Source organism: Tympanuchus pallidicinctus, unplaced genomic scaffold, assembly GCF_026119805.1.
Source record: "Tympanuchus pallidicinctus isolate F22 unplaced genomic scaffold, pur_lepc_1.0 scaffold12, whole genome shotgun sequence".
NCBI lineage: Eukaryota > Metazoa > Chordata > Aves > Galliformes > Phasianidae > Tympanuchus > Tympanuchus pallidicinctus.
Window position 1 is genome coordinate 11,211,759 of NW_026294637.1, and position 27,004 is coordinate 11,238,762.

General features: G+C 40.3%; 2 protein-coding genes across 7 annotated transcripts in view; one reads left to right on the forward strand and one right to left on the reverse strand.

Annotated features, from left to right (window-relative positions):
* TNFAIP8L3 (TNF alpha induced protein 8 like 3) overlaps positions 1-6,080 on the forward strand; it is a 42,470-nt gene extending 36,390 nt beyond the window's left edge. The window contains exon 2 of the mRNA XM_052671946.1: positions 3,129-6,080. Within this exon, the coding sequence (XP_052527906.1) occupies positions 3,129-3,691 (563 nt within the window). The 3' untranslated portion in view covers positions 3,692-6,080. The remainder of the gene's footprint in view (positions 1-3,128) is intronic.
* On the reverse strand, positions 1,945-25,720 carry AP4E1 (adaptor related protein complex 4 subunit epsilon 1). Of its 6 annotated transcripts, XR_008203730.1 has the most exons (24): positions 25,514-25,720; positions 24,999-25,070; positions 24,354-24,477; positions 22,521-22,594; positions 21,082-21,203; positions 20,073-20,232; positions 19,445-19,611; positions 18,835-18,908; positions 17,635-17,757; positions 17,438-17,547; positions 17,018-17,157; positions 16,303-16,415; positions 16,063-16,181; positions 14,417-14,719; positions 13,719-13,833; positions 12,737-12,872; positions 12,280-12,535; positions 11,299-11,859; positions 10,744-10,928; positions 10,187-10,344; positions 5,604-7,793; positions 4,699-5,147; positions 3,063-3,160; positions 1,945-2,534 (listed from the first exon to the last, which is right to left on the reverse strand). XR_008203730.1 is itself a non-coding variant. In XM_052671925.1 (21 exons), exons 1-21 carry the CDS (start codon positions 25,673-25,675, stop codon positions 9,688-9,690), a joined length of 3,435 nt encoding a protein of 1,144 aa, XP_052527885.1. In that variant the 5' UTR covers positions 25,676-25,720; the 3' UTR covers positions 8,709-9,687. The 6 variants fall into 6 exon arrangements, 3 of the variants coding, with proteins under 3 accessions (XP_052527885.1, XP_052527887.1, XP_052527886.1); XR_008203731.1 differs by lacking the exon at positions 4,699-5,147; XR_008203729.1 differs by having other exon boundaries at positions 4,699-7,793.
* Between the last annotated feature and the right edge of the window lie 1,284 nt (positions 25,721-27,004).

Here is a 27,004-nt window from a genome sequence, read left to right on the forward strand (position 1 = left end):
TGGATGCAGGCAGGCCCCAGACCAGCACTGGTCAGGCTGTGGTGACCCCACCATGAAAATACAAGGTCTGTGGAGCTATGCAGAATGGTGCTGAGGGGTCAAATCCCTTTGCATGGCCTTTTGGAAGAGCTTTCATCATGCACAACTCATTGGGTGACTTAAGGAGAGGAAAAAAGACTTGAGGCAGAACTGGTCCATATTTCAATGAAAACTAAGACATCTGAATTTCTATAACAGGGACTAACCATTACCTTGCAAAGCACTGTGCTGGGAGGTTGGGTTTTCTTTTTTAGGTTTGGCGTAACGTTGTTGAATGCTAATAGCTTCTATAACGCTGTTTCTGATTTGTTTTGCTGTGTGAAAGAAAGCAGAAAATAGAAGCACTGGCTGTAGGAGGCGAAGATGTTTAAAGAGAAATGTATTGCAGGAAGACTTCCACTGTAAACCTGCAGTGCTCAGAAGAGCCAGAATTTCACACGGCTCACCTCGTCTCATCCAAAGAGCAGTGTCCAAATGCTCCTCGAGCTCCAGCAGCTCAGGGCCGTGCTCACTGCCCTGGGGAGCTGTTCTGTGCCCACCAGCCTCTGGTGCAGACCTTCCCTGCTACGGGCTGAGCAAACCCAGGAACTCGGCCACTGCTCACACAGCACGCCCTCAGACCTTAAAAGTTCTCCTAGCTCTTTGGCCACTCTCAAACAGTTTTATGTCCTTGTCAGCACAGGGACAGATGACTGGACTGGCAGCCGGTAGAGACAACACAGCAGTGGGATTGTCATAATGCAAGTAAATTAATATCCCAGAACTCCCCTCCAATTATTTGCAAGTTCTGATGAAAACAGATACTGAGCACCCGCATCCACTTAATTAATAGCAAACGCTTATTACAGAAACAGACACTAATATTCGTCTTCCATTTTCCTTTGTCAAATGCACATAATTATTCATCACAGGTACTATTTATATTCCAACACACTGCAAAGTGAAAGAATGCTCTCATCCTGGTTTTATCATTTCTAGACTAAATCACCGTTTTTCTATTTCTTCCAGTCAGCAGACCAGGCCCACAATTTGCTCTCCCAATGACAGGCAATTCTTTCAAGTGCATTGAATCATGTTTTCCAGGTGGTGGCTCAGCTGAAATTAAAGGGCATTCTTTTGTACAGCTCACTAGTACAGCTATAGCACACAAGGAATGATGACAACTTCAGTGTGACATTCTAGTGAACTTGGAAAACAATTTAAACAGAAGGATAAGGGGCTAAGACAAGGGGGAATGGTTTCAAACTAAGAGAGTGGAGATTTACATTGGATATAAGGAAGAAGTCTTCTACAATAAGAGTGGTGAGGAGGTGGCACAGGTTGCCCAGAGAGGTGGTGGGTGCCCCGGCCCTGGAGACAGCCCACATCAGGCTGGAAGGACTTTATCAGCTGTAGGTGTCCCTGTTCATTGCAGGGGAGTTGAGCTAGATGGTCTCTGCGGGTCCCTTCCAACTCGGATAATTCTGTGACTCAAATTCCCGTATCTACTGCTGCCTCGTGGAATAAAGAAGAAAGCACCAAGAGGCTGTGGTGAAGCACAACAGCTGTGAGTGAGGGCCATGTGGAACACGGTACAGAGATGTAGAAATCTGCACCCCCAGCCACTGACAGATCCCTGCTGCACAACTGAATTACAGCAGGCTGTTGCAGGCACTATTTATATGCTAATGGCTGGAAAAGGCCTAATGAGCTCAGCCAAAAACCCACTCAGGCTCCAAAATCAAATCAGCACTGGTACTTTTTTAAAATCTCTTAGCATTTAGGTTCCCCAGCAGCTGGCAAAGGGCCCAAGTGCTCTGTTCCGCACCTCACACCAAGGTCCCCAAGCTACACACATGCTCATCAGTGACGAAGTACCCTTGGAGCCAATGGGGATCCTGCTACATAGTTCTAAACTGGAGCCCATTTCAGATGAAATCTTTCAATTTCCTTTGTTTTGTCCATACAAAGTCCATGAAAAACAAACAACTTCAAGGTGGAAAGCAGAGGAAGGTCAAATTAATCACTACCAGTAGTTATCATAGGATGGCTTGGATTAGAAGGGAAGTCAAATATCATCTAGTAAAGAACCCCTGTATGGGGAGGGTTGCTAACACCAGATCAGCACTAGATCAGGTTGCCCACAACCCCACCCAGCCCAGCCTTGAACAGCTGTAGGGATGGGGCATCCACAGCCTAACCATGAAAAACTTCTCCAACAGCTATTCTAGATCTCCTCTCCTGCAGTTTAAAGCCACTACCTACCCATGTTAAAGGTTGGTTTCCCTCCTGTTCATGAGCTCCCTTTAAACACTGGAGGGCCACTCTCAGGTCTCCTCAGAACCTTCTCTTCTCTGGACTGAGCCCAGCTCCCTCAGCCTGTCATTGTAGGAGAGGTGCTCCAGCCCTCTGGGTCGTGCTCCTGGTCCTCCCCTCCCCTTTATTGGATCAAGTCCAACAACAGGAGCCACGTGCTGCACATGAACTGCATGCTCTGACACTGTCCTGAGTGAAACCTGCAGACAGGTAAAAGAAAAATGCAAGATATTTGTATTTATTGATGAATGTACAGAAAGTGGCTGAGGTATTTTCAGCTAGCAGAATCACATGTATTGAGGCAAAAGAAATCGTATCCTAGAGTTTTGCAAGTCGATAGCAAATGAGAAAGGCATAGTTACTGGAGACGATCCATGACTGCTGTAGTAGCCCGCACTGAGGGTGCTCAGACTGACCGCGGAGCAACAGTGCCTCCCAATGGCAGGAGGAATAATTCCTTCAAGTTTGAGTAAATATTTGCAAATACTTTGTTTTTCTTATTTACATATATAGGCAGAACCATCAAGAGATCTCTCTACCAAGAAAGCTTTAACACAGAACTACTGACCAGAAAAAGCTCTGCTGCTAGTGAACCAGTGGCTAGCAATGACCTGGCCTGGGGATCCCCCACCAGGACATCCAGTCCTCCATTTGTAAGAAAAATTCTCAGTGACAGCAAGACCTGAAACACGGTTAACACTTAAACACATGGGCACTGCTATTCTTACCTGATGGTAAAAACGATTCACCAAGTAAAATTAACATTTTCCCTCTTCTCTGCTATCCTGAAACAGGTCCCGATTGTTTCAGTTCCAAGAATCTTGCACTGCAAGCCCAGAAAAAGATCCTGAGTAAAATGGCAACCAAAACCATGGCTAACATGCTCATCGATGACACAAGCAGTGAAATCTTTGATGAGCTGTACAAGGTAACAAAGGAACACACCAGAAACAAAAAGGAAGCCCATAAAATTATGAAAGACCTGATTAAAGTGGCAATAAAAATTGGGATCCTCTATCGAAATAATCAGTTCAACCACGAAGAGATGGAAATTGTAGACAAGTTCAGGAAGAAGCTGAATCAAACTGCCATGACAATTGTCAGTTTCTATGAGGTAGAATACACTTTTGACAGAAATGTTCTTGCAGAACTCCTGAATGAGTGTAAAGACCTTGTGCATGAACTGGTAGATCGGCACCTGACACCGAAATCCCACGGGCGCATCAACCACGTCTTCAATCACTTTGCAGATGTGGAATTTCTAACTGCCCTGTACAGCCTGGATGGGGATTGTCGGCCATACCTCAAAAAGATCTGCGATGGCATCAACAAACTACTTGATGAGAAGATCCTTTGAAACTGTGCTCAGAAGCAAGAAACCAGCCAAAAAACTTCTGCCTAGAACTGGCCACCCTTCATGAGCCACGGTGAGCATGAGAGCATCCTTCCTGCTCTTCTTACTGCAGTCTCCAGCAGGAGCCAGAAGGTGCTCACTTGGCACACGATGAAGGGAAAAACCTAAACCAGAAAGCTATCAGTTTTAATGTTTTGTTCACAGATAACCAAGTCTTTTCCAAGGTGTGGCATGAAAAAAAACTGCTGATATATATTGTTCAGAAATAGATTGCTGTACATCACGATCTTACTAGCTTTGTGGTCAAGGCTGAACACGTGAAAAGAAAGTAAGCTCAAAAGCATGGCTGTGTTAAAATAGGTGATGGCAAAAGAGCAGTGCATGGAATTTACCCAGACTGCCCCTGATGTGTGCGTTTTTACTATTCCAACAGCAAGTGAAAAGGCTTAGAAGGTAAGGCTGTGATGCGTTAAGCTCTTTCCTTTTAAGATGATCAGGAATCAGTGTGAGACTGCATCTCTGAATTCGCATGGTATTTAAGTCTATTTAGGGATAATAAATAATACAAACGAGTAAATCACAATAAAATTTTAAGAGCTGCTCTATGAAACAATATTTCCATTAGAAATTTTTGGCTTATACTCAAAAAAAAGCTTCATATGAATTTTGAAGAACAGCTCAGTGATTGAAGCTCAAAGGCAATCAAGAAAAAACATATAAAGTAGTTCCTGAATTCTCCCAGTCTCAGGTGCTGCCTATTTGATAACGTTGGATGAATTCAGGCTGGAGATGCTGCTGCTCTTTGCATTCACACTGTTCTGTCAGAGCAAAATATTCCTTGCGAACATTTTGCACTTTTGAAGAGGAACACAACTAAGTAACCACTTGCTGTACAAAGCAACATTAACATCTCATATCCTTAATAGATAACATTCAGCCTCAGTAAAGCTCTCATTTTAATGTGTCCATAGTATCAATTTGTGCCAACAATGACAATAACAGAACCCCACCTGCTTTGCTCACAGTGCCATCTGAGTGCAGTATGTCCACAGCCCTTTGAAGAGAACGCTACCAACTGGTGAGCTTCGTAAACAACCCGTTGGTTCAGTGTTCTGCTTTTTTTGCTTTTAAGCAAAACACTCCGCTGTCCTGAAACAAAAGATGCTTTGCAAAGGAATACTGGTTTCTGTCAAGTTTTGCTATCATTATGGAAGAGAACCAGAGCAGATAAGCCAGCTTGCAGAATCTTACAGCTGGGTTGATGCTGGCTGACCCTACGTAAAGGAAGCATGTGCAGAAATCTCTCCTAGCCCCCTGCCTCTTACCTCTCAGACTCACCTCAGTCTGCCAAGACATTCAGTGTCATGGGGTTTCTCCATTCTCATGACACGGCAGACACTCCCATATATTTGAAAGCCATCCCTCCCTAAGGAGAACTTCCAAGCACTGTCACCTATTACTTCACGACAACAAAAAAAATTGTTTTCCCATTTAAAATCTTAAATACAGAGGTAAATTCTGTTCTTCTGCCTTTTCTCACTCTGAGAATAATTGCTGTACTTCCCTACATACAGCTGAGAATACACATACCTCAACTACGTGTATTCTCTGCAGCTGTGCTAGAAGCATCCATTCCCAAAAGAATGCATTTCGAAGCAAGTGAAAATGGCAGCACAGAACATTACTAGAGCAGTTTGGTATCGATGTAATTCTCCGTCATGTTTCCTTCAACCATGAAGAGTATATTCAGTAGCAGTGAATACAGACTATTCCTTTACAACTCAGCATGGAAATGAGATACGAACTTTTGGGACTGGAAGTCTGTTAAGATTTGCCTTACAAGGTTGCAAGTTTCAACATTTGCAGAGTCATATTTACACACACCATTAGCTGCTTCCTTTCTCAGAGCACGTACCTGTCAACCAATGCTTCTGAACCACAGTTATTATATCCAGCACTCCTGTTCCAGTGCACAGGTCACATCTGTGTGTTTGTTTCTCCTGTAGCAAATATGTAAGTTTGGTTGGTTGTTTGGATTTCTTTTTTTTAAGCCAGAGCAAAAGATTATTCAACACTGAAGATGTCCAAAACAAAAGGGATATCCTGTATACGTGACTTTATTTTTGTGTGTTGCAAGTGCCGATGTTCCAGATTCTGATATTTTAGACGAGCCAGCTGAACACCTGTCATCTTATTTATAAATCAGAGTAGCCTTAAGGAAAGAAGATGTTTTTTAGTATTTATCATACTTGCATATCCAGTATATTCATTGTTTACTTTTGTACTAGTAGCTTGCTGTGTAACAACATTGCTAAATACTGGCAATGGTCATCTTAAGTATATGATGTATTATCATATTCGTGGATTAAAAAATGTGTGATTACTGCCCTTTTTTCTTTCACTTGATTTCTTTGTTCTACCACCCAAAGTAAACTGAAATTGAAATTAGTTCCTTCCTAAGAGGAAGGAATTGGTTTAATCTTGTCATCTTCAATGTTTGCAACTCTTTGAAGACCACGTTTTGTGAATGTAGGAGGAAGGAACATGGACAAATCATGTGTTTAAAAGAAAACCGAAAAGCAGGACAAAGGAAATCCCCATTTTTCAGACTCCTCCATCGTTAGCACTTGAGCTAACTATGACACTGCTCCATCCATCCTGCAGTATGGCTCAGGGGCTTTCAGCCTAAGAACCTCCCTGCAAACCACATGGAGGACCTGCCTTCAGGGCCCAGCCTCTCCTCAGTCAGAGCCTGAAGGTGCCAAGAAGGTACCCCTGTGCAAGGCCCACAGCAGTTGTAACACGCTTAAGGCCTAGTTCTTTAGCAAGTGTGCCTTGCAACTGTTTCATTATTTGATTTAGTTCCTATTTAGCTACCTGTGATTTAAGTTAGAAGACATTCCTGGCACAATTCAAATTCCAGTAAAACACTCCTCTTAGGTTAATTTTATTAGTCATACCATGGCAGGACTTGATATTCTCTGCTTCATCACTGCCAACTTTATAACACAGAAACATTAATACTGAAGAAATCCTCAAGAGTGACTGCATTTGGCATCCTAACGAAGTTGCAGATGTACCACAGAACAGTACATTGCAATGAACGTGAAATCTTATTTGTGTTGAAGAAACGCTCTCATAGAAAAGCATATTAAATGACTGACCCTGAAAAGACCAAGAGGTAAAACACAACTTCCTCTTACCACAGCAACAGAACTGCGAAAGCAAGCCTTACCCTGCATGACGTCAGCAGGCCTACTTCTATTTTTACCAGCTATGATACACACCTCAGATCCAGAAAAAGACACCTCCTTGTCACACAGATAATACAGCCTGAGGGCTGGATGGTGGATGGACAGCACTCACTAGGAGGAAGTTTCTATCTTCCCAATATGTAAAAAACATCAGGCAATATCATTTCCAAGCTACTTGCAAACACAGAAGGCCCTGAAGACAGTGCTATTCCTTACACAAATTTATCCTAGTTCCTCACTGGAGGGGCTGGGAATACCTAACAAAGTCACCAATTTTGACTCTGTCATTAAAAATACTTGAAAATACTTTGGCAACAGGAGAAGCTGATAAAAACAGGAAAAATACTGTTCCCATACAACTTCTCTGTTGACTCCAAAAATGTCCTGAAGTCTAAGATGCCTGCAGCACAGTGAAACAGTGAAACCTCCTGGTACCTCAGGCTCTCCAAAATGCTGTTAATCCACCTGTTCAGAAAGTCAATACACTCAGAGCAGCCACCAGTTGTCCTTGAAAGTAAAAGTCTTCGTGCTAATTAGATCACATGCTCACAGTTCCTTCTAGCCCACTTCTACACATCTTATTTCACTTTCCCAGAAATCACATTAATCCTTCAAGAAAGAAAGGAAACCAAGTCACACACACTCTCCCTAAGTAAAAAATCCCTGCGTTTTTCACACCTATCATCATTAATAACTCCAGAAGTGGACAGCATCACTGCTTTGCCCAGTCATGCACTGGGGGTGAAGGTTAAGGCCAGAAAATACCACTTCAACTATGAACAAGGCTTCACACTGCTGCATTCCGGTGATATTTGCAGGGCACCAAACAAACTGATTACTTCTTAATTAAACTACAAAAACATAAAGACTGTGAGAGATTAAGAAAATTATAGCTAGGCATTCTAGAAATAAAGACAAACAGGTACAAATTCTGCAAAACCCTTTATGTGATATAAGCATAATTCTCTTACAACTGCATATTTATAGCTTACCATACATTATCATACAGTGGAAAAGGTCAGAGAGCATTTACATGAGTTATAGAAGGCATTGCTTTTTCTCTTTTTTAAACACTAGACCAAACAACTGAAATGCTGACATGGTTTAAATGCATAGGCCAAAAACATACTTTCATTACATTTCACATAATTAGAAAAGTCCAACTGCATAACAGAAGTCAGATTTACCAGCAGAAAAATCATTTGCTGGAGATTAACCCACTATCAATCCATTTCCATCTATATAAACTTTCTTGAAGTGACAAGTAAACATTAAAGTACACAGAACATTAAATATATTTACAGGTTCAGTGCACTTAGATTTCTCAACAAGGTACTGAAACAGCAATAGAAAAGGGAAGGAGCTTCACTCTGACAATACAAACAGCATGATTTAAAAAAAGGAACCATCAGCACGTTAACATTGTTACGGTGATTTCACAAACATTTACCAAAACACAGCAAACAGTGCTTTATTTTCCTTTCCAACCAGTGCTTATTGGGTAAGAACCAACAGAACTAAAAGTTAAAACTTCCTTGTTAATATTCAATTTCATATTAACATTCATGAAAGAGAGAATCCTACCACAGACATCATTTACATAACTTCTGAGCCATCCGGACAATTTTCGTGTTCTTAAATAAAACCACAGGAAGATATATATAATTTTTATAGTATTAAAGATTTCATATATTGTCTAAATAAATTGAGAATGGTGGGTTTTCAAGGCTGCTAAGTTATTACTGGAAGAAAACAACACTGTAAACATTGGACCAACTCAGAGCTCGTATGCCTTACTGCAGCTCCCAGGCACGCACACACAGTACAGCCACATCTGTCATACTGAAGCTATTCATAATTAGAAAATGTAAAGGAAGTCTTCATCACATGAATTTTCTTGGGCAGAGAATCTAGCCATATTAAATATAAGGTGTCTGAAAGGCACCTCCATGATCTCAGACTTGATCCACACGAAACATCTCAGATGTGGCTCAAACACTGGGGTGCTGCTGACCCCTAAGGAAAGGGAATGGGACTGAAACATGGACAAAGAACTGCAGACAGGAAGTCACTGAAGAGTCTTAGATCCCATCCCATGAGATGCTTTCAACACAATTTCACATGCCTGTCTCCTACCAAGATCCTACTAAGATGTTTCTGCTTACATACTTCAGTGCTAAGCCAAGATCATGGCAGGTGCATTACTCATTAAAACTCTCATTTTTAAAACATTTAATAGCTTTTGTTGCTACATAGGTTACTCTGTAACCACCAATGTGGGACTCGTTGCCACCAGCAGTGTTTATAAAACAATTTTAGAAAAATTTAAGATAATCAAATGAACCTGGCAAGTGTTCAAGTCTGAGTGCATAAAAGAGATCTGTTTGCTTTAAAACCATATTTAGGTAATTGCTATGAAGAATGACTGTTGACACCTACAAAAGCTGCATAATGAAAGTAAGTACTTTCAGTCATTTAACAACAAAAGAAATTTACATTTCACTTGAACAGATAACAGTACTTTACGGATTATTTGGTAGTCACTGTACAGTCCTGAGCACGTTTTTGCAGGCATATTTTAGGTCATCATCCTTCCCTCTCAAGTCCAAGATTAGTGCCGGTTGAAGAAAGTTGTGACTTCTGAGAAGCATACCTTAAATTCACTTTGGTAATTACCAGCGTAACTCTATAAATCCTTCACTTCCTTTTTGCACCCCAAATAGATTAAGGCAGGTACTATTGTTATCAGGATTCTTCCATCACCTTTTGACACTGATAGAGCAAACCATCTGGAAGAGCAGAACAAGGTGATCTGAACCACAAAGCCAGCATCCCTGAGTGAGTACGACAGTGCAGCAGACATGGCACAGATGGAAGCAGCTGGCATGCCAGTATTCCCTCATTACCTTAAAATAACAGAAGCCACAGAATAAAAAGTGAAGTAACAATTAGATACAGCTATAGCATCATTCACAAACCTCTGATTTTTTTCCACAAACATTTATATCTTTTCCAGACTCTTCAGTATGCTTACAAGTTTGCCCCCTTTAAAATGTACTGTTTGTTTCACAATTATACAGCAACCTTTGCACAGAGCTGAGTAAGGCCAATAAAATCCTTATATGTCCCTGTGTTTACCATGCTCCCAGATGTTCAGTTTTGAAGTGTAAGGTACCTGTTTCCATGTATTTATTTCTCTAGAAAAATAAGTCAGTAAACAATCTTACAGCATACCTTCACTCACCTATAATATCAACAATGTGGAGTTTCAGCTTTTGATGCAGTACACTCAGAGCTGCTGAGAAGGAATTCTGAGAGGATGGAATTTTAATATTCTGTTTCACATCATTGGAAAGAGACAACCACAGCTTCCCAAAGTCTTCTGTAGTCATTTCCATTGGCCTAAAGTTCACCACAGATCACAGTAAGAATAAATCTGGTGTCCTAAAAAAGATTCTATATACAAAACTTTCTGAATAGAGCAAACATCAAACAAGTGCAGAGTAGTTTAAGTAAACCCCTGCTCTTCACAACCTATCATTAAAGCTTCTGTATCTTGCTTTGGGTTTCTAAATTAAAATACAGATTCTATTTATGCAAAAGATCTCCCTAGTTTTTTTTTTGTTGTTGTTTTTTTTTAAGCATGAAATTAACAAATTACTATTATTAGAAGTCCAATTACATTAAAACCAGTCAACTTAAGATGAAGCCTTGTGCTTTCATAACCAATACTTAAGACAATCCTTCACTGTCCAGTATTCAATTGAATATACACATCTTTAAAACTGCAATTTTGCTTACCTGATGAAATCCAGCAATGATAAAGGTACTGAAAATTCAAGGCGAGTTTCCATTTCTGACTGGTAATTAACAAAGCCAGAAATAACTCCCTGTGTACAGACTTTGTCCATGCACACACACCTCTGACAACATCCCATGCTCTGAGCTTCAATCACAGAAAACTGGCAGGCAGGGCTCTCCAGAATCTGCATCATTTTTCAAAAGAAACAGAATCTTAGTGTCACTGATTAGACTTGCATTCACTTTCAAACTAAAGGAAGAAAGTGAATTCAGAAGTGAAAAATTCATATGTATTTCTTACAGAGGCACGCAGCAGGAAATCAAATCAAGATAATAAGAGAAATGAGATGCAACATGTACATATCAACTCACATTTTAACTTCAGTACAGAGATTTGTCATTACCTTTTAGAAGCCTAGTAGCCATATTACAGGCTTGAAGGAAATGCTTAGAGAAAAAAGAATGTCTACTATATTGAACTAAATACCACAAACTTAAACGCACATGAAACAAAAACTTGCAAGTAAATCTGAAACATGATGGAAAGTTTCTTACCTGAAAATGTTCTTCTTTTTCAAACACTACATTTACAGCCTTAAGTGCAGACGTGTTTTTATTTGAAACAAACACAACGAGCAGCAAAGAGTCAGCTTTCCACACCTTACATAAATACAGGGCTAAGGCATCATTCTGACAAAGTTCTGCTACTTCAGAGTGAGGGAGCTCTTCCAGTTCTTCTGCTAAGGAAGGGAGCAGCACAGTTTTATTGGCATTTTCACACTGAGAACTCTGAGAAGGCTGAAGAATTTCAATATTACTATCAGCAAACAAAGACAGTGGGGACAGTCTACTATCTGAAAGCTTGTCATCCAGCCCATGCTTTTTTACAGACTGAAGTGTTTCTTCCACAGTATCTGAAGAACAAAGGGAAGGTTTCCTTAATGTTGTGCGCTTATCTCCATCACACTCTTCTTTAGTAACAGGGACAGTATCAAGTAAGGGACCAAAATCTGAGGCAGGCCTATTTTGCATATCCAATGCCTCCTCATTACTTTGGGTTACATCTATCTTTGATTTTCTTTTGAACTTCTGAGTAGATAAATCCACTTTCCCCATCTGAAAAGAAAGAAGGAAAATTGAACATGGAAGGAGCTTCTACCAATAAGCTCTGTAAATGTTAACACCAAAACAGAAGGAACAAGGACAAGTAATGACCAACAAAATTAATCAAAGAACAGCTCTTAGGGAAGTGTAACAAACTGGTAACAAAACCTGAAGCACAGTAGGTAGGAAGAAGGAAGTTCTACTGAATGGAATCTACTCTTGAAATTGCTTGATCAATATCCAATCTGTTTCTTGCTTAACAAATGATCAGACTACAATGGTAACTTCCAATAGTTTTCCAGTGTCTTGGTGTCATCTGTCTAGTTCTACCAAAAAATGTTCATTTGATCTCCATTTCCATGTAAGTATTTCTAATTGTAAATAAGGTTATATACAAACTCTTAACTGGCAAGTCACAGCAGAACCACTTACCAGGCTGACACCAGTGTTTGATCCCAGCCCAACAAACAGTGTTGATGCCAGCTGCTGCTTTTCTTTTTCTTCCTCAGAGAGGCTGGAAACTTGATCAGACTGTGACACGGGACATTCAGCCACCTGTCCTGCTAATAAGCTGCTACACGACACAGTCTGTGGCTCATCTTCTTTCCCTACTTTGCTTTCTTTTTTTGGAAGATAGCCTTCTTTGCCCCAGAGCTTCCTTACTCCTTCCAGTTTCAGAGTATTTGTCCTAAAAGAGGGGAAAAAAAACCAAACAGGATAAACTACGTGAACATCATGCTCACAAAAGCATGCCAACACTCTGCTTTAAACACCATTTGCCACTTTGGCACTTTAATTTACATAGTGAATAATGGAGTACAAGAGAACGCTGCCCAATCTGTGGAAGCTCATGAAGAACATACTCCATTTTAGAAACAAATTAACTCACTCTTTATGCCCCATCTCAGCACTGTTACCAGACGTATCAGAACCAAACGATAAGCCAGTGGGAGACTGTCTGCCAGCCATACCAGCCGAGGACACGCTTGAAGCAAAGGACAATCCATAAGGCTCAAAATTCAGAGCTGCAATACAGACAACCTTTTAGAGTTAAAGTAAAGGCTCAAACAAGTAGGAAGGAACTCTTTCTGAAAAATCAATATGTTGTATTACAACACTTCTGATGCTATGCTATTCAGGATCCTATCCTGAATTAAAAGCAAATCTGTCCACTTAATTTTCATTAAGACATGAAAGATAAACAGCATAAATGATTTTATAGAGCATCACTAAAATATCTGCCAATTCTTAATATCTGCAGAGCAAAATATTTTATCAGATCTATGCTGCTCTGTTTGCTCATGCACCTACATAACACATTCTGAGTTCACAGCAACATGTCCATATACCACCATCTGCTTTACGAACATTCTTGACACTTTGGGCTATAAATTTATTTTCAACAAGACAGGCAAATCAGGATTCAGGCCACCCACCTTATCTATGGTTTCTGAAACAAGATGTAGTTTGAGTAACTACTAAAAATTGTTCTAGACAGTACTTTAACAAAAAGCAGTCATTGTTAGGCAAGGAGCAGAGCACAGACACTCCACTACAGCCGTGAAGCTATACAGGGTATGGCTCCTTTCTCTCACTTCCACTCAGTCTTATGCTTTCTTCTTCCTAAGAAGGAGGACAGAAGTGCTGGAGATCTGAGAAGAAAGAGGCCTCCTGATGCAGGAGGAGACAAAGCTAATAAAATGTCTGTTCCTTCTTGCTTTATTTTTTTTTTAATATGGATGCTGTTTCTCAAAGACCCTGTGTCATATTCAGACACAAACCACATAACAATCAGTTACCTAAAAAAAAAAAAAAAAAACCTTCAAATTAATAAATTTCACTGGACTGTGAAATGGATGTTCTGTAGTCACCTTTTTCCTGAGAAAGTTTTTCCTCTTGTCTCTGGTGATGGGGCTTATATGGTGCTGCACCCCGGCCAAGTCCCTCAGCCACAAACTCATCCAGAAAAGATAAGGAAGCATCTACCTACAAAGAATTAAGGAAAATGAGAAAGTAACAAATACAATTTCTATTCAAAAGCCTGATATTATCAGAATATCTTCTCTTATCAGCAAGATTAGGATCTTTTGTCTCACACACCATATTCTATTGGTGAAGCTGCTGTATTCCTCACATCCATTAAAATGGTTTTATATACAGAAATTGTTATTCAAGTATACTGAAACAAACTTTGAGCTACAGATCTGTAACTTAAATCGACTCCTCCAATATTAACTTTTTTATATAAACACAAAAAAGCAGAGTGGATGTTCCCTAAAGCAGTGGATTCTACAATTATATGAAAACACCAAAGGAAAGAAACCTGAAGAATACCATCCATAGTTTTGTTAAAGCCACTCCAGCTTACTCGGTACCATGGCACTTTATCAGAAACATGGGGATGTGCCAAATCTGGAAAAGTGCTCCTCAAAACTCACTTCAAGCAGACTAAAGACTGGCACCAGTCAGAACTATCAAATAGAATTCATTCTGAAAATGTCTTTTAGCAAAATATTTAACTTCTCAGAACTACAGGAAGGCTCAAGAACACACACTGCACACTTCTTACCACCATGTCATTACAACTAGCATCAAAGGGAAGCAAGCCCCTCATCAATACTTTGTCTTCACACAGATGCTTCAATTCAAAGGTATGTTGTCTCATGCAGGTATCTAGAGAGCTACTGAATTCCTGGATTAACTTGTCAACTGTTTTAGAGAAAGAGGCACACGATGCTATCTTGGTGACTGCAGCCATAATCCACGCTTTAGTTTCAGAGGTAACAAAAGTCTTCCTCAGTAAGTTGTGCAGCCTTGTCAAAATAATTTCTGGATCAACATCTGTAGCGAGGCTGGAATATTCCCCCAAAACCTATGCACAAGCAACAGAGAAAATACACACAGTCACACATAGCAGTGCTTTCAGTTTCCAAATTAGTGCGTAGTATCAAATAGTAACAAAATTAAATGCATTCTGCAGACCACCACTGATGTTAATAACTGTTGTGGTTTAACCGGGAAGGCAGCTGAGCACCACACAGTCGTTTGCTCACTCCCTTTCTTCCCAGTGGGAAGAGAATTGGAAAGCAAAGCAGAACTTGTGGGTTGAGATGAAGTTATTTACTAAGATAGAGGAAAGGATAATTATTATGGCAAATACATGTACACACACAAAAAAAATCACGTGTTGTAATTGCTCACCACCCTTCAGTAAGTGCCCAGCTGGCCCATCCAGCAGTGGAAGAGAACAAGAGATGGACTCCCAGCCCCTTCAGAATTCCTTCTGCATGATGTCATGCTGTATGGAATACCACTTTGCCCACTTTAATTCAGCTGTCCCAATTCTGATCCCTCTCAGCTCCCTGAGCCATTTGCTAAGAATGGCTTTGACTCTGTACAGCACTGCTTAGCAGCAGTTACAAACATCAGTTATCAACATTGTTTGCCTCCTAGCATCATACCAGAACACTGAAGAGAAGAATTCCTTCCAGCTGAAACTAAGATAGGTTCTCTTGAAAAGACCTTCTACGCAAATAAAATGAAGAGATCCTGTATGAAGTAACATCTCTCTACTGGATTTGAGCTCCAGCTTTTTTAATTTTTTTCAGTTTAAAGCTGACCAATCAACTAATAACTGCTACAGCAGTCAGCACCACTGAGCTGGCTCCAACTGCTCCAAAATGCGGCTGGTTTAACCGATGCTGTATGAAGGTACTACAAGCAGTCGTGAATGTCAGAAAAATAATCTGAACATCCAACTGCATATCAAGAAGGCATTCCCAGCATTACTGATGGAAGACTGCTCTACCAAAACTACACAATTAAACTACTTCCAATGTGCTTCAACAAGACTTATTATTTTTTCCTGGCAAATGCTTGAAATGATCTTCTTGTTTGCCTTTGTAAATTCCAACTTAACTTTAAAAAAAACAAAGAGCTGTCTGAAAAAAAAGCTACACATAGTAATTAAGGCCTTACAAAAGCACAATTTGCTCAAACCACAGCCTCTTCTTCAGATGGTAATCGCAGCTCAACTAGGTGCTAAGAAAGCAGCACCACCAGCACAGGGGCAGTTACCAGCAAGGCTAACACTGCATTTAATAACCACAACCGGCCTAACTGATAAAGATGGAAAAGCTTTCAGCATGCAGGCAGGTCGATGCTGCTGCTAAACTCACAACTGCGTATTCAATTTTGACCATGCATCCACCTTACCCAACTCATGACTTGAAGGAACTTCTGTGGATAGAACACATTTTCCTCTTCAAGTAACGCTAAATAGGACCGCACTGCATACGTTCGCAGCTGTTTATCTTCTTTTCCATCATCAAATCCTGGAAAGGAAAAAAACATACTTCACTTGTAACACAAATGCCACTTGCTGCATCAAAGAACATTTTCAGAAAGCCAGATGATTAAATAACGTTTAATTATTCACATCACGTGGTGAGTTACCTTCAGCCAAAAGCCTCAGAAAGTTGTTAGGGATGTCAGGATACAAAACGTCGCCTCCAACTGAAAACACTGCATTCATGGTTTGGATGAACCACTCGTTGTTAGGAGCATACCTGTCCACACGTTAAGGAATGAAGTGCTAAGGCCTAACTTCACTTCTTTTTAGTTTGCTAATCACTATATTTTAAACTGTGAATGAATGAACAAATGGTAGTGTGAAAAAATGCTTTGATGAGGCTTCACACAACAGAAAGAGACCCATTCACAAGACTTTGATCTGGAAATCTGCTTACAATACTTGGAGTTCACACTTGCTCCATGCTAACTATCTGGTGTATTCTTTTTAATCTGTTCATCCAGCCTCACTTAATGAACGATAGATTTGCTCTTTTCAGCAGTTCTGCAGCTGTTTTACTAAAGAATACCAACTGTTGTTAAGTACTCAAGAGAAAGCAATGTTGTTTTCATATATATAAAATGTGAACAGCCTTTGCTAACTCTGGGGATTGAAAAACATTCGTTTCTGCCTTTCCTCAAATAAATCACAATGCACTTTACTGAATGGACACTTTTAACAGTACAGAAGAAAGAATACACACACTTCCTTGTTCGCATTTCAAAGAGCAAAAAGCACAACTGTAACACTTCGTATTTCAAAAGATTATGAAAGGTGCCTTGAAAGGTATCAAAAGGCATCCAAACAATAAAAGGATATTTCTCAGCTAGTTCTGCTATTTTGCCAGCTAAGGTGATGATAGCATACTCCTCTTTGGTCTCTTTTAAGTAGTCAAGCATCTTCTGAACAATGACAATCACATTATGTCCATTTGTAATTCTATAAAGAATTTCTAAAGTCTGAAAGAGAAAGCAAGATACATGTAATCAGCTCTACTGACTCAAAACAGCAATCAGGCAAATAGAAACACTTGAGGGTGATACCAGAGTGAGAGCAACTGTCTTGACTTAATGAGGCTTAATTGAAACATTCTGCTTATCTACAAAGTCTGTCACTACTGTTCATAACTGTGTTCTCTCAATACCTGAGATACTGTATGCCTTTCACACTCTCCATTTTAGAAAACTTACTACCCATGCTAAAAATAACTTAATTTGCACTGCTTAAAAATCCACTGACCTCCCTCTTAATAATGGGATCAGGATGGTCCAGACACTCAATAATTGTCATCTGGTGCTCAAGTGCCAGATTAGGATCCTGCTGAATAACACAGGTCAGAGCCTTTAAACCTAGAATACAAGCAATTGGAAATTACCTAAGAGTATGCACCAATACAACAAAATTAAAAAGTCTTTAATGAAGTCCAGTATCCTTACCTAAGTATTTCAAATTAATTTGGGGTGACAAAACAAATTTTCCAATGCACTTGGCAGCCTTTTCAAGTAACTCAGATTTGGGGTAAATTGTATAAATTGTTTGGACACACTCAAACAAGATGGCTAGGAGAAAAGAAACATAATAAGTGGGTATTAAATAATTATATTATGCAAAATTAAACAAGCACACAAGTATACGTGCTAGCATGATAAAACTGAGATTGAACACTGTTCAGTTAATATTTTAAAGCAGTCTTATACCCTGCTAGTGAAGCATCTACTTCTGAAGAGCTGAGTATCTGTATTTCACCTTTCAAGCAGATATTTTGTATATAAAAACATTTCCTTTTTGCAAACAAATGATATCCTCAAGGTATTCAATTCAATTGAAACTTGGAAATATGCAGCTACCACTGTGATAAAGCTTTAATTACACAGCCTAGCAGAACTGCTCCTTTTGTTACCATCCATTATCGTGGGAAAAACGTGAAAGAACAAACTATGATTATTCTGGTTCGGGTGGTTTAAAACACAGAACAGATAAATACTGCCACAGAAGTGCACTACAGCAGGGAAGGAGACAATTTGTCACAGCTCAACATAAAAACGAATGAACTGAGAACAAGATAAAATAGAAAAGTACATGGGGACCAGCTCTGTTGCAAGTTGACTTCATTTTTTGTTGCTGTTCCTGTCTAACAGAAGCAATGAAACTGAATAAACATCTGGCAGAGACTTCCTCATGTACTGCTGAAAGTTAGTGCCTCTCTTTAACTTCCCTTTTCAGTGGGAGAGGAACTTACAGGATGTTTTAGAAAGCAGAAGCAGGCACTACACCAGATCTAGAGCTCCGGACCATGTTCCTTTTCAAAGGAAAAAAAACATTGAAAACAAACCTAAATTCCCCCTCTGTTCCATTAGCACAGGTTATTTGGCAACATCCATGTGTCTTTAAAAGATAAAATAACAGGATGGCTATGTCCTTAACATACTGTGAAACAGCTCTTAGGGCACCAGGAAATCAGACGTGGCTGCTTGGGGAAACACTGCTGTACAGAAATATATCACTTGTTTCACCATTTACTAGTCAGACACCTAAGAACACAGCTAGATTTTCAGAAGTGCTGCATATATATTTTAGCATGCATAAAATGCTCACCCACTCAGCCTTCCCAAATACTGATAAAGACTCTCACCTACCATAGGTAATATTATGATTTATCTCTGCTCTTCTTAGAGACTCCTCCAAAACATCATACATCAGCTCACTTGTCCTGTTTAACAACAAATATGTACAATTCTTATTTACAGCATGTAGTCTAAATTTCCAAGCAATCTACATAACAATATCAAAAAAACCTAACACAAATTATTCATACCCACAGATTCAATTTAACGTGCTAGAGTTCAACAGTCCATCTCTAACTGACATCTAAATGTTTATGGCTTTCAGAAGAAACAACTGCCATAAGAATAAAAGCATCTAAGCAGGAAAAAACACCAACTAGGTACTCCTTTATGTGGCTTTTCACCATGTCGTTTGGTAACCCAGTAACAGAAACTCCAGCAAAAACATATTTCAGGCATATTCCATAATTCCATTAATTGCCTAGACCATTCAGAAGCTGAGAACCTAATTTTTCAATTTAGAAGGTACCTGCTCAGTGCATTGGTTGATAATAAAAATGTATAAGAAGTCCAACTCTAAAATCCTCTTATGAAAAAGGCAGAAAAGCTGCTCATGAGATAACAGTCACAGCCGCATCCTTTGCACTTTCAGAATACTAATTACAGACAAAGAGCTGATTACCTTGGATCATCTTTTCCTAACAGCCCCAGTATTCTTAAAAGCTGAATTTGTAACCATGGTGCTGGCACGCTGTGATAATTGAAGTCAATAGGGAGCTTCCCTCCCACTACCTGCTTTAGGATGATTACAAAGCTCTCTGTCAAGTCTTTATACCCAGACGAGCTTTCCTGCGTACAAAGAAACACAACAGAAATACTTTAAATACAGCACCTCAAAAGCATGATCTACAGACTGAATGCAGTTAAAGTAGCCACCACTTCATTTCTCTAAATCCAACTTCTACACTCTTCCCACAGCATCTCTTCCTTAAACCTACGCTGGTTTCTTGTACATTTGCAACAAAGAGTGGATGTAACTTCAAAGTAACAGGAAAAAATCATACTGAATTCTTTAATGTTCTGTAGAAGATAAACTTTGCTGCCAGCTAAGGATGCCAGTGATACTGAAATACCTGGATATGCAAGAAGCGTCTGTCAAGCTAAATGGAGAGCTAGTGCAAATATAACACATCCATCATCACTAAGTTAACTCTTCTAACCATTAGGAGTAATACTTTGCTACACAGCTACAGTACACTAATGCTTAAAATAAAAGATACAAGTAGCTCTGAGAGACGACTCTTGCCTACCTTAATCATTTCGAGATAAATATGCAGTGAAGCAGCCATGACTCCAACATCTCTGTCACATAAGGCTTTCCGGAACTTATCATGAATATGCTGTACTTGGTTAGGAGCAATGAGATAGAATTTGTATAAAGCCTGAACAGCTTTTCTTCGGATAATTTCCCTGAAGAAAAGAGAGTTTTACAAACCAAGACGTTGTGTATTTCAGGAACCTGACTCAGAAAAACAGAAAACTTGTTCTCATTTCTACAGCAAAGTAAAATTACAGGATCAGCCATCAGAACAGCGTGACATAGGGAGAGAGGGGAATCCATGTTTTATAGTTTTGTGACCGAATGACTCTGTGAATACCACCTCAGCGAAGAAGCGACACAGCTAACTTCAGAATTGAGTGGTGTCTACTGTCAGATTGACAATTCTCCAAAGCAGCCACTCGACAAGCTGTGAAATTTACAACTACAAATCCCCTGTGGTCACACGTGCAGCTCCAAAGTCTAGGAGTTACTGAGTGACTGCTGTTTCTTACAGCTCTCTAATTAGTACAACGCTTAGAATGTTCCATCTTCTGGGTATGGGGAATGAAAAATAACTCAAATAAAGGTTTTGGAACTCTTCAGATACTCTTTTACCAAGAAAGCTTTAATAAAGAGTTTCATAGAAAAGAAGCAATACTGAAGTTCTACAAGAATCCCCATCTGATTCTCCATGGACTCTACAAATACGTCTTCACCGACATATTTACTAAAAGGAGTCCAGCAGACAAGTTAAATTACATTGAGCTACTCAAAGCAGTTATAAAAGAAATGACTTGTCCAGTACTTGTCCAGTACTCTGCAAAGAGTACAAACAAATGAGATAAGAATAAAAGAGAAAAATGGAGAGGAACCACTTCTGAAAGTAATGACTAAAAAGGCCAAATTAGAGAAAAAAACATCAGATCACAAAAACCTCCTACAAAATTAAGTCATTCAACCTTACAAGGCCACGTGCAATTCTGTAAACATATACGTACTTAGAATGCTGGAGTTTGTCTTCTATCAAGGGAAGAACAGCTGGAATCATCTCCCGTGGAAAGATCTGGCTGACAATGGTTAACGCCATGCTCACCTCTACTAGATTAGTGCTCTGTAAGTCCTATTGTAATCATTGAAATAAGACCATCATTTTTCATGTAGACTTCAGTTCTGCACAGACACCCCCCACCTTTTGCCAGCAGGCTGGATCTAGCCCACCACAGCAAGCAACCTGCTGGTAATCAGCCTGTTGTCTATTTGTGTTTGAGAAATGTCAGCTCTCACTGAGCTAACCAAGCTCTTCTTTCATACACAAATCAGGAGCTGCTCACACTCACCTTATGAAGCTACATTCAGATTTTAAATGTACATGATTTCAACAAACTACAGTCAATGTTCGCTTGCTGAAACAGTCTGATCATTACAAAACTAAACCAAGCTCCCACAATCAGTGAGATGAGTCACACTTCATACTGAAGTCAACAGTATTCTGTCCATTGCCTTTCATCTAGCTCAAAGAATTTAAAAGCCCAATTATATTGGCAGTTACATATTTTTACACCAACTTATTACCTACGCCTCAGAAGAGAATGCCAATTCAGTCTGTCCCCAATACAACTAAAACCAGAAGGTACAGCTCATTGTAACCTAACACCAAAAAAAACACCCACACCATACAAACACAGAGTCATGAAATAAGATCAGAACCCTTTTTCAAAACAAAGCACACACATTTCAGACGTCCAGCTCACAGCATTATTCATTTGGGCTGTTTGTCACAGATAGCTCTGGTGCTCGTTTAGCTCCTTGTGGACTCTCACTTCTCACTTCCTGCCACAACACCAGTTTCAAACTATATTTTTAAGATTATAAAAGTTTTCTACCACAACAGTAGAATGAGCACCATTTTCAGTCACAGTTGAGCTTACTGCAACACAGTAATCCTTACATGAAAAGTCAGAACTGATAACTGAGGGGCAGCACTGTAACAGAAAAGTATGAACCATCACTTTGTGACGGATTCTCAGTGTCACAAAGCATATTTCCAGTTTCTATCAAAAGAACTCTAAGAGAACTCAAAGAAGCTAACAGATACCTGCTGTCAGCTAAAAGCAAACTTTTACACTGAAATATGCACATATAGTTCCTATTGAAGTTTACAATATATACAAGCAGTATATCTTGTAAATGGATTTTTTTATGGTGTATCACCTGTTTACAATTTAAAAAATATGGCTTCAACAAAAGAGGCACTGAGATTAAACAAAAAAAAAAAAACTAGGGGAAAGCCACTTCAAATTCTTATATAACCAAAGAAACAGGAACTTTAACAGTTTGAGATGTAACTCGTGAGTACACAGCTCAGATATTGTATGAAATAAATTAGGAAAAAGTGGTCCAAGGTTAGATTACCTCCAAACCTTCAAAAACACTGTACCTTCACAACTGTGTTCACAAGCAGAAGTAGCAGTTCATGATTTTCATGGAGAAATAAAGAAACTGCCAAGTAACCTATAAAAGAAAGCAGCCTCCATTACTACTCAATAAGTAAGGAACTTCAAGATAGAAAACTGAATCTTGTCTGTAACACAAGATGAGTTAATTCAAACAATTTAAAAAAACAAAGCCATTGCTGGATGACAGCAGCTCATGTTTGCTTGGAAACATTTTTAAGTTGCAATAAAGCTCAATAAATAATAGCCAAGAAACCACACCCTGTGAGAAATACGATGCTGTTAAGAGATAACGAGCAGCCAAGAAATTCAGGAGAAAGCAATTCCTGGAAAGTGAATGTCTTCTCTGTTGATAAAATCATGTTCCTACACTGCAAATGCACTTACATTTGTTTCTCTTTCTTCAAAAATTAAGAGTTTCAAATGTAATACTCAGCGTTGAATATAAAATTATTTTCCTTCCCTATGCCAAAACTCCCCCGTTACTTAACAATACAGAAGAAAAACTTCAAACTCCACATAAGAAACATGCCAGAAACCTTTTCTTCAGAAAAATAAATCCTTCTTCATTTTAAACTACAGGAGTAAAAGCAGAGGCTTGAGGAGCATGCCACTACTCAGAAATACAGTGCAACTATTTGTCTCAGGGATGGGTCTTGTTCAGGGCATGATTCATTTAGAACTTAAAGATCAAAATGAGCAACTTAGGCCAAACTGCACCGTCTGGACTATCAGATACCTGAATCTATCTGATCAAGTGTAGTTTCACAAGCAGGTCAGCACCCCTGTAGAAATTTATTCAGGCTAATAAAGGGAAAAAGAGTAATGTATCTTGACTGGATCAGCTGACAACGATTCTTCAATAAAGACCTTGGCATATGGCAACAAGAACAGGTAAGAGCAACCTTATGTATCACATTTAACTGCAGGATAAAATAAACAACCAACCGAATTCAAACAAAGGATATCAAACAAGCATATCTCACAAAACACTGCCTTCCTTCTGCGTATGCTGACATAGCATTGCTTGGAGTTAAACCATTTTCTCTGCAAACAAGAAATGTCTTCACTAGGCAACTGAATCAGCGACTGCAAGAAAATTCTGCAGCAAGACAGGCTGACTGCTACTTCAAACAACATCTGATGGAAGAAGTTCTATAGCTAAACTACAGAACAGGGCAGGGCAAGGAAACAAGTCCCAGGAAGTTTCAAAGAAATCTGAAATAGCCTTTCAGATTTCCCCATAAACCTGTGCAGCTATATTCTAAGGATCTCCCAGCTTGACTCATTTCCTACAGCTGTTTCTAAACTAAATACCATCATCAGACAATAAAAACAGACAACAAAACACCTTACTGCCATTAGCAAAGAGGCCCCAAGCTCCTTATAAAAACTAAAAAGTTATCTGTAACTGAAATGCTGGGCAGGCAGTACCATGTTTGTGGAAATAGTGCCATTCACAGCTTCCCTCTTATTTTCTATTAGAATTCTTAAAAAAAAACAAAAGGCAGACACTGAGAAAAACTCGTATTTAGTTTGAAGTTGGTTTTTAACCATATTTGTGGTAAATGACTTATTACTGCTGCAACTCAAAATACTGAAAGAACTGATGCCTGAAAGTTATTTCTCTTGCCTCCTGCTCTCCAAACTCACAAACCAGGGATTTAGTTACTTTCAGAAAGAGGACAGACTATGAAACAAGGCAACAAAGCCAAAAGAATACTTTAAATAAGTTGTTTTTCTACATGAATTACAAATTCTTCTAAGAAATCTTAACATGATTTGAAAATATTAAGGCTACAGCCATGTACACATACCAACTCTTTTCTCCAAAAGATTTCCTTGCTGTGCAAGCTTGATTGCATGGATATATCCAAAGGAAGACTCATATCCCAGCATTTCACAATAGATGAGCCTCACCATACATTCTTTCATCAGTCTCTAAAAGAATAAAAATAAATTATTGAAGATCTTCAGTCTTGCTTCATACTTCGCTGCTCTAACAATGTTCAAGCCATCAACAGGAACATACAAACATTTCTGTAAGTTCCTTAACACCAGATTATTTCTCATTTTTCCATTATGAATGCATTTATGTGACTCAACATTGATTTCTGAGCACAACAGCAGAATTCTCCGGATAACTCCCTCAAAGACATTATGTAGTTTTGACTGCCATCCACATAACACCAAATTAGTTACTGAGTTATATGAAGTGTTAGACAATCTCACTAACACATTTTTTAACCAGTCACTACATCAACTTAAGTTATTATTATACTTGAGGCCAAAGAACAAAATCACAGCGCCCTGAATGTTCAACCACAGTGCAAACCCACTGACAGCGGCCCTATCTCATGTCAACAACTGAGCAGCTATGCAGTAAAAAACTGTCACTCCACTGGGCAATAAGAGGAGGCTGGGGAAACAGCGGGACAAAAGCAACCACTGGCACAACTTACAAGCGGGGTCGTGGGGGCAGAAACCATTGCTTTCAAACTGGTTATTTCCTGCTGGATTAATTTTTCTTCCTCCTAGAAAAAAAGAATTAAACTTGCCTTAATTCTGTGTAATCTTCTGAGACAATATACGATTTAAAAAAATAAAGTCAAAGGACGCATATTCACATAGCAGGACTCAATATTCTCAAAAACAGCGCGTATCTGATTCACGGCAGTAACGCCACACAACGCGTTTCAGCCTCAGCTCTTATCGCCCACTTTCCCGCTCCCACACACCGTGCCCCACGCAACAGCACGACGCCGGGCACTCGCTGCACCGAGTCACCAGCGGTTCCGCAGCCCCGGGCTCGGGGCACCGCCCGCCCCTCTCCCTGAGGCGCCCCCGGGGCGGTCTGGCGGGAGGGAGGCGAACAGCGCGACCCCCCGCCTCACCTCAGCGGCCCGCGGCGCTTCGGGCTCTCAGAGAGAGACAGAGGCCCAGCCCGCAGACCCCGGGAGGAGCAAGAGGCCCGTACATGCTTGGAGGTGAGCGCCGTGACGTTCCGGATAAGGCTCCCGAGCCGAGAGGAAGCCGACGGCCTGTGGGGGCCGCCCGCACCCCCCGGCCCCGCGCCCGGCTCGTGCTGCCCCAGCAGCGCAGGCAGCGCGCCCAGCGTGCGCTCCACAACGTCGCTCATGGCAGCGCCGCCGCGGCCCGCGAGCCCCCAACCGGAAGCGAAGGGCGCGGCCCCGCCCACCTCAGTGCGCATTTCCGGGGCGCCCGCAGTGGGACACCGCCGCCGGCCGGCAGGGGGCGCTGCGCCGGCCGCTGAGGCGGGATGGGAAGTGGAAATCAGTGGCGTGGAAGCGGTGCGAGCTGCGGTGTGCTGTTGTGTCAGTGCGTCCTAAAGCGGGCGGGGAAACTACTGGAGTTGTCTTTCTCGCAAGTAAAAACGGTTTCGCTATTCCCAAAACACGTCTGGTCAGACAGTCACGCTGAAGTGAGAAGCCATACGATGGTTTCATGCCAGAAAAAAGCCAGACGGGAACAAACAGAGCTCCGCACGTGTGAAGATGCTGGAAGCTGGCATTTCCACGAGGCGAAGCTGAAATGCTGGCATTTTGTAAAGCTTTTCTCCTGTAAGCAGTGCGGTGGCTGAGGATATCCCTTCCCACCCAAAACCTTGTATTCATAGTGCAGACATCGTGCAAAATACATGACTTACTGTTAGAAGTTACAGATTTTCCTGATGCCTTGCAGAAAAATCACCAGCAGCTCTTTTCCATTTTTTTTTTTCTTTTAGGCAATAGAGTCCTTGGAACATCATTTGCTATAATATGAGATAAAGCAGAGAAAGCACATCCACTGAAGCATGGAAATATTACCATGTTGGCAAGGTGGGCTGGCAGCGCTTGTTGGCTTTTTCTTCTTTCATCTCCTTTCTGTTTTCATCAGCTAGATGGAAAGCCTTGAAGTGTGGTTATAAAACAACAGTAAAAATAGCACTGAGCAGCTGCATTTCAGCTATTTCTCAAGGCTCTGTATCAACTGTGTTCACCACAATAAAAACATTCTAATTGCCATTCCTTGTAATTTCTCCTTGGCATCTGATAGGCAAGTAGTATTCTTTCTGGCTCATGAATCATTACTGGAAATAAATAGATCTAGAGTAGAAAATGAGCTGGTTCCGCTTGAGCCAAAATAGAATCCAAAAAATAGAAGAGCTTACGTGCTTCACTGGATTTTCTCTGCACTGTGGAGTGTGTAACAGTATGTGATGTAAATGCCAAATAAAAACAGAGATGTAGCGAGAGTTAAAGACAGCACTTTTAACTTGTCATTTTTCTATGATGATTAAATGCATTTTCTTGTAATTAGCAGCGATCATTTGCTGTCCCATGCCATAGAAGCTCATCAAGGCACTAGCAAGGAGTCAAATATGCAAATGCAGAGCATGGCATTGCAGATGCACTCAGTGTTTGCATGTCTGTGTGCACCTCTATGTACCATCTGTGTTGCCTGGCTG

Coding starts and splice junctions, on each gene's coding strand:
- AP4E1 (XM_052671925.1), bottom strand. CDS start 25,675: ATGAGCGACGTTGTGGAGCGCACGCTGGGCGCGCTGCCTGCGCTGCTG. Junction 17,548..17,634: donor AATTAATTTGAAATACTTAG/GTAAGGATACTG, acceptor CTTGTATTCTAG/GTTTAAAGGCTCTGACCTGT. Junction 10,929..11,298: donor AAAAAGAAGAACATTTTCAG/GTAAGAAACTTT, acceptor AAAATGATGCAG/ATTCTGGAGAGCCCTGCCTG.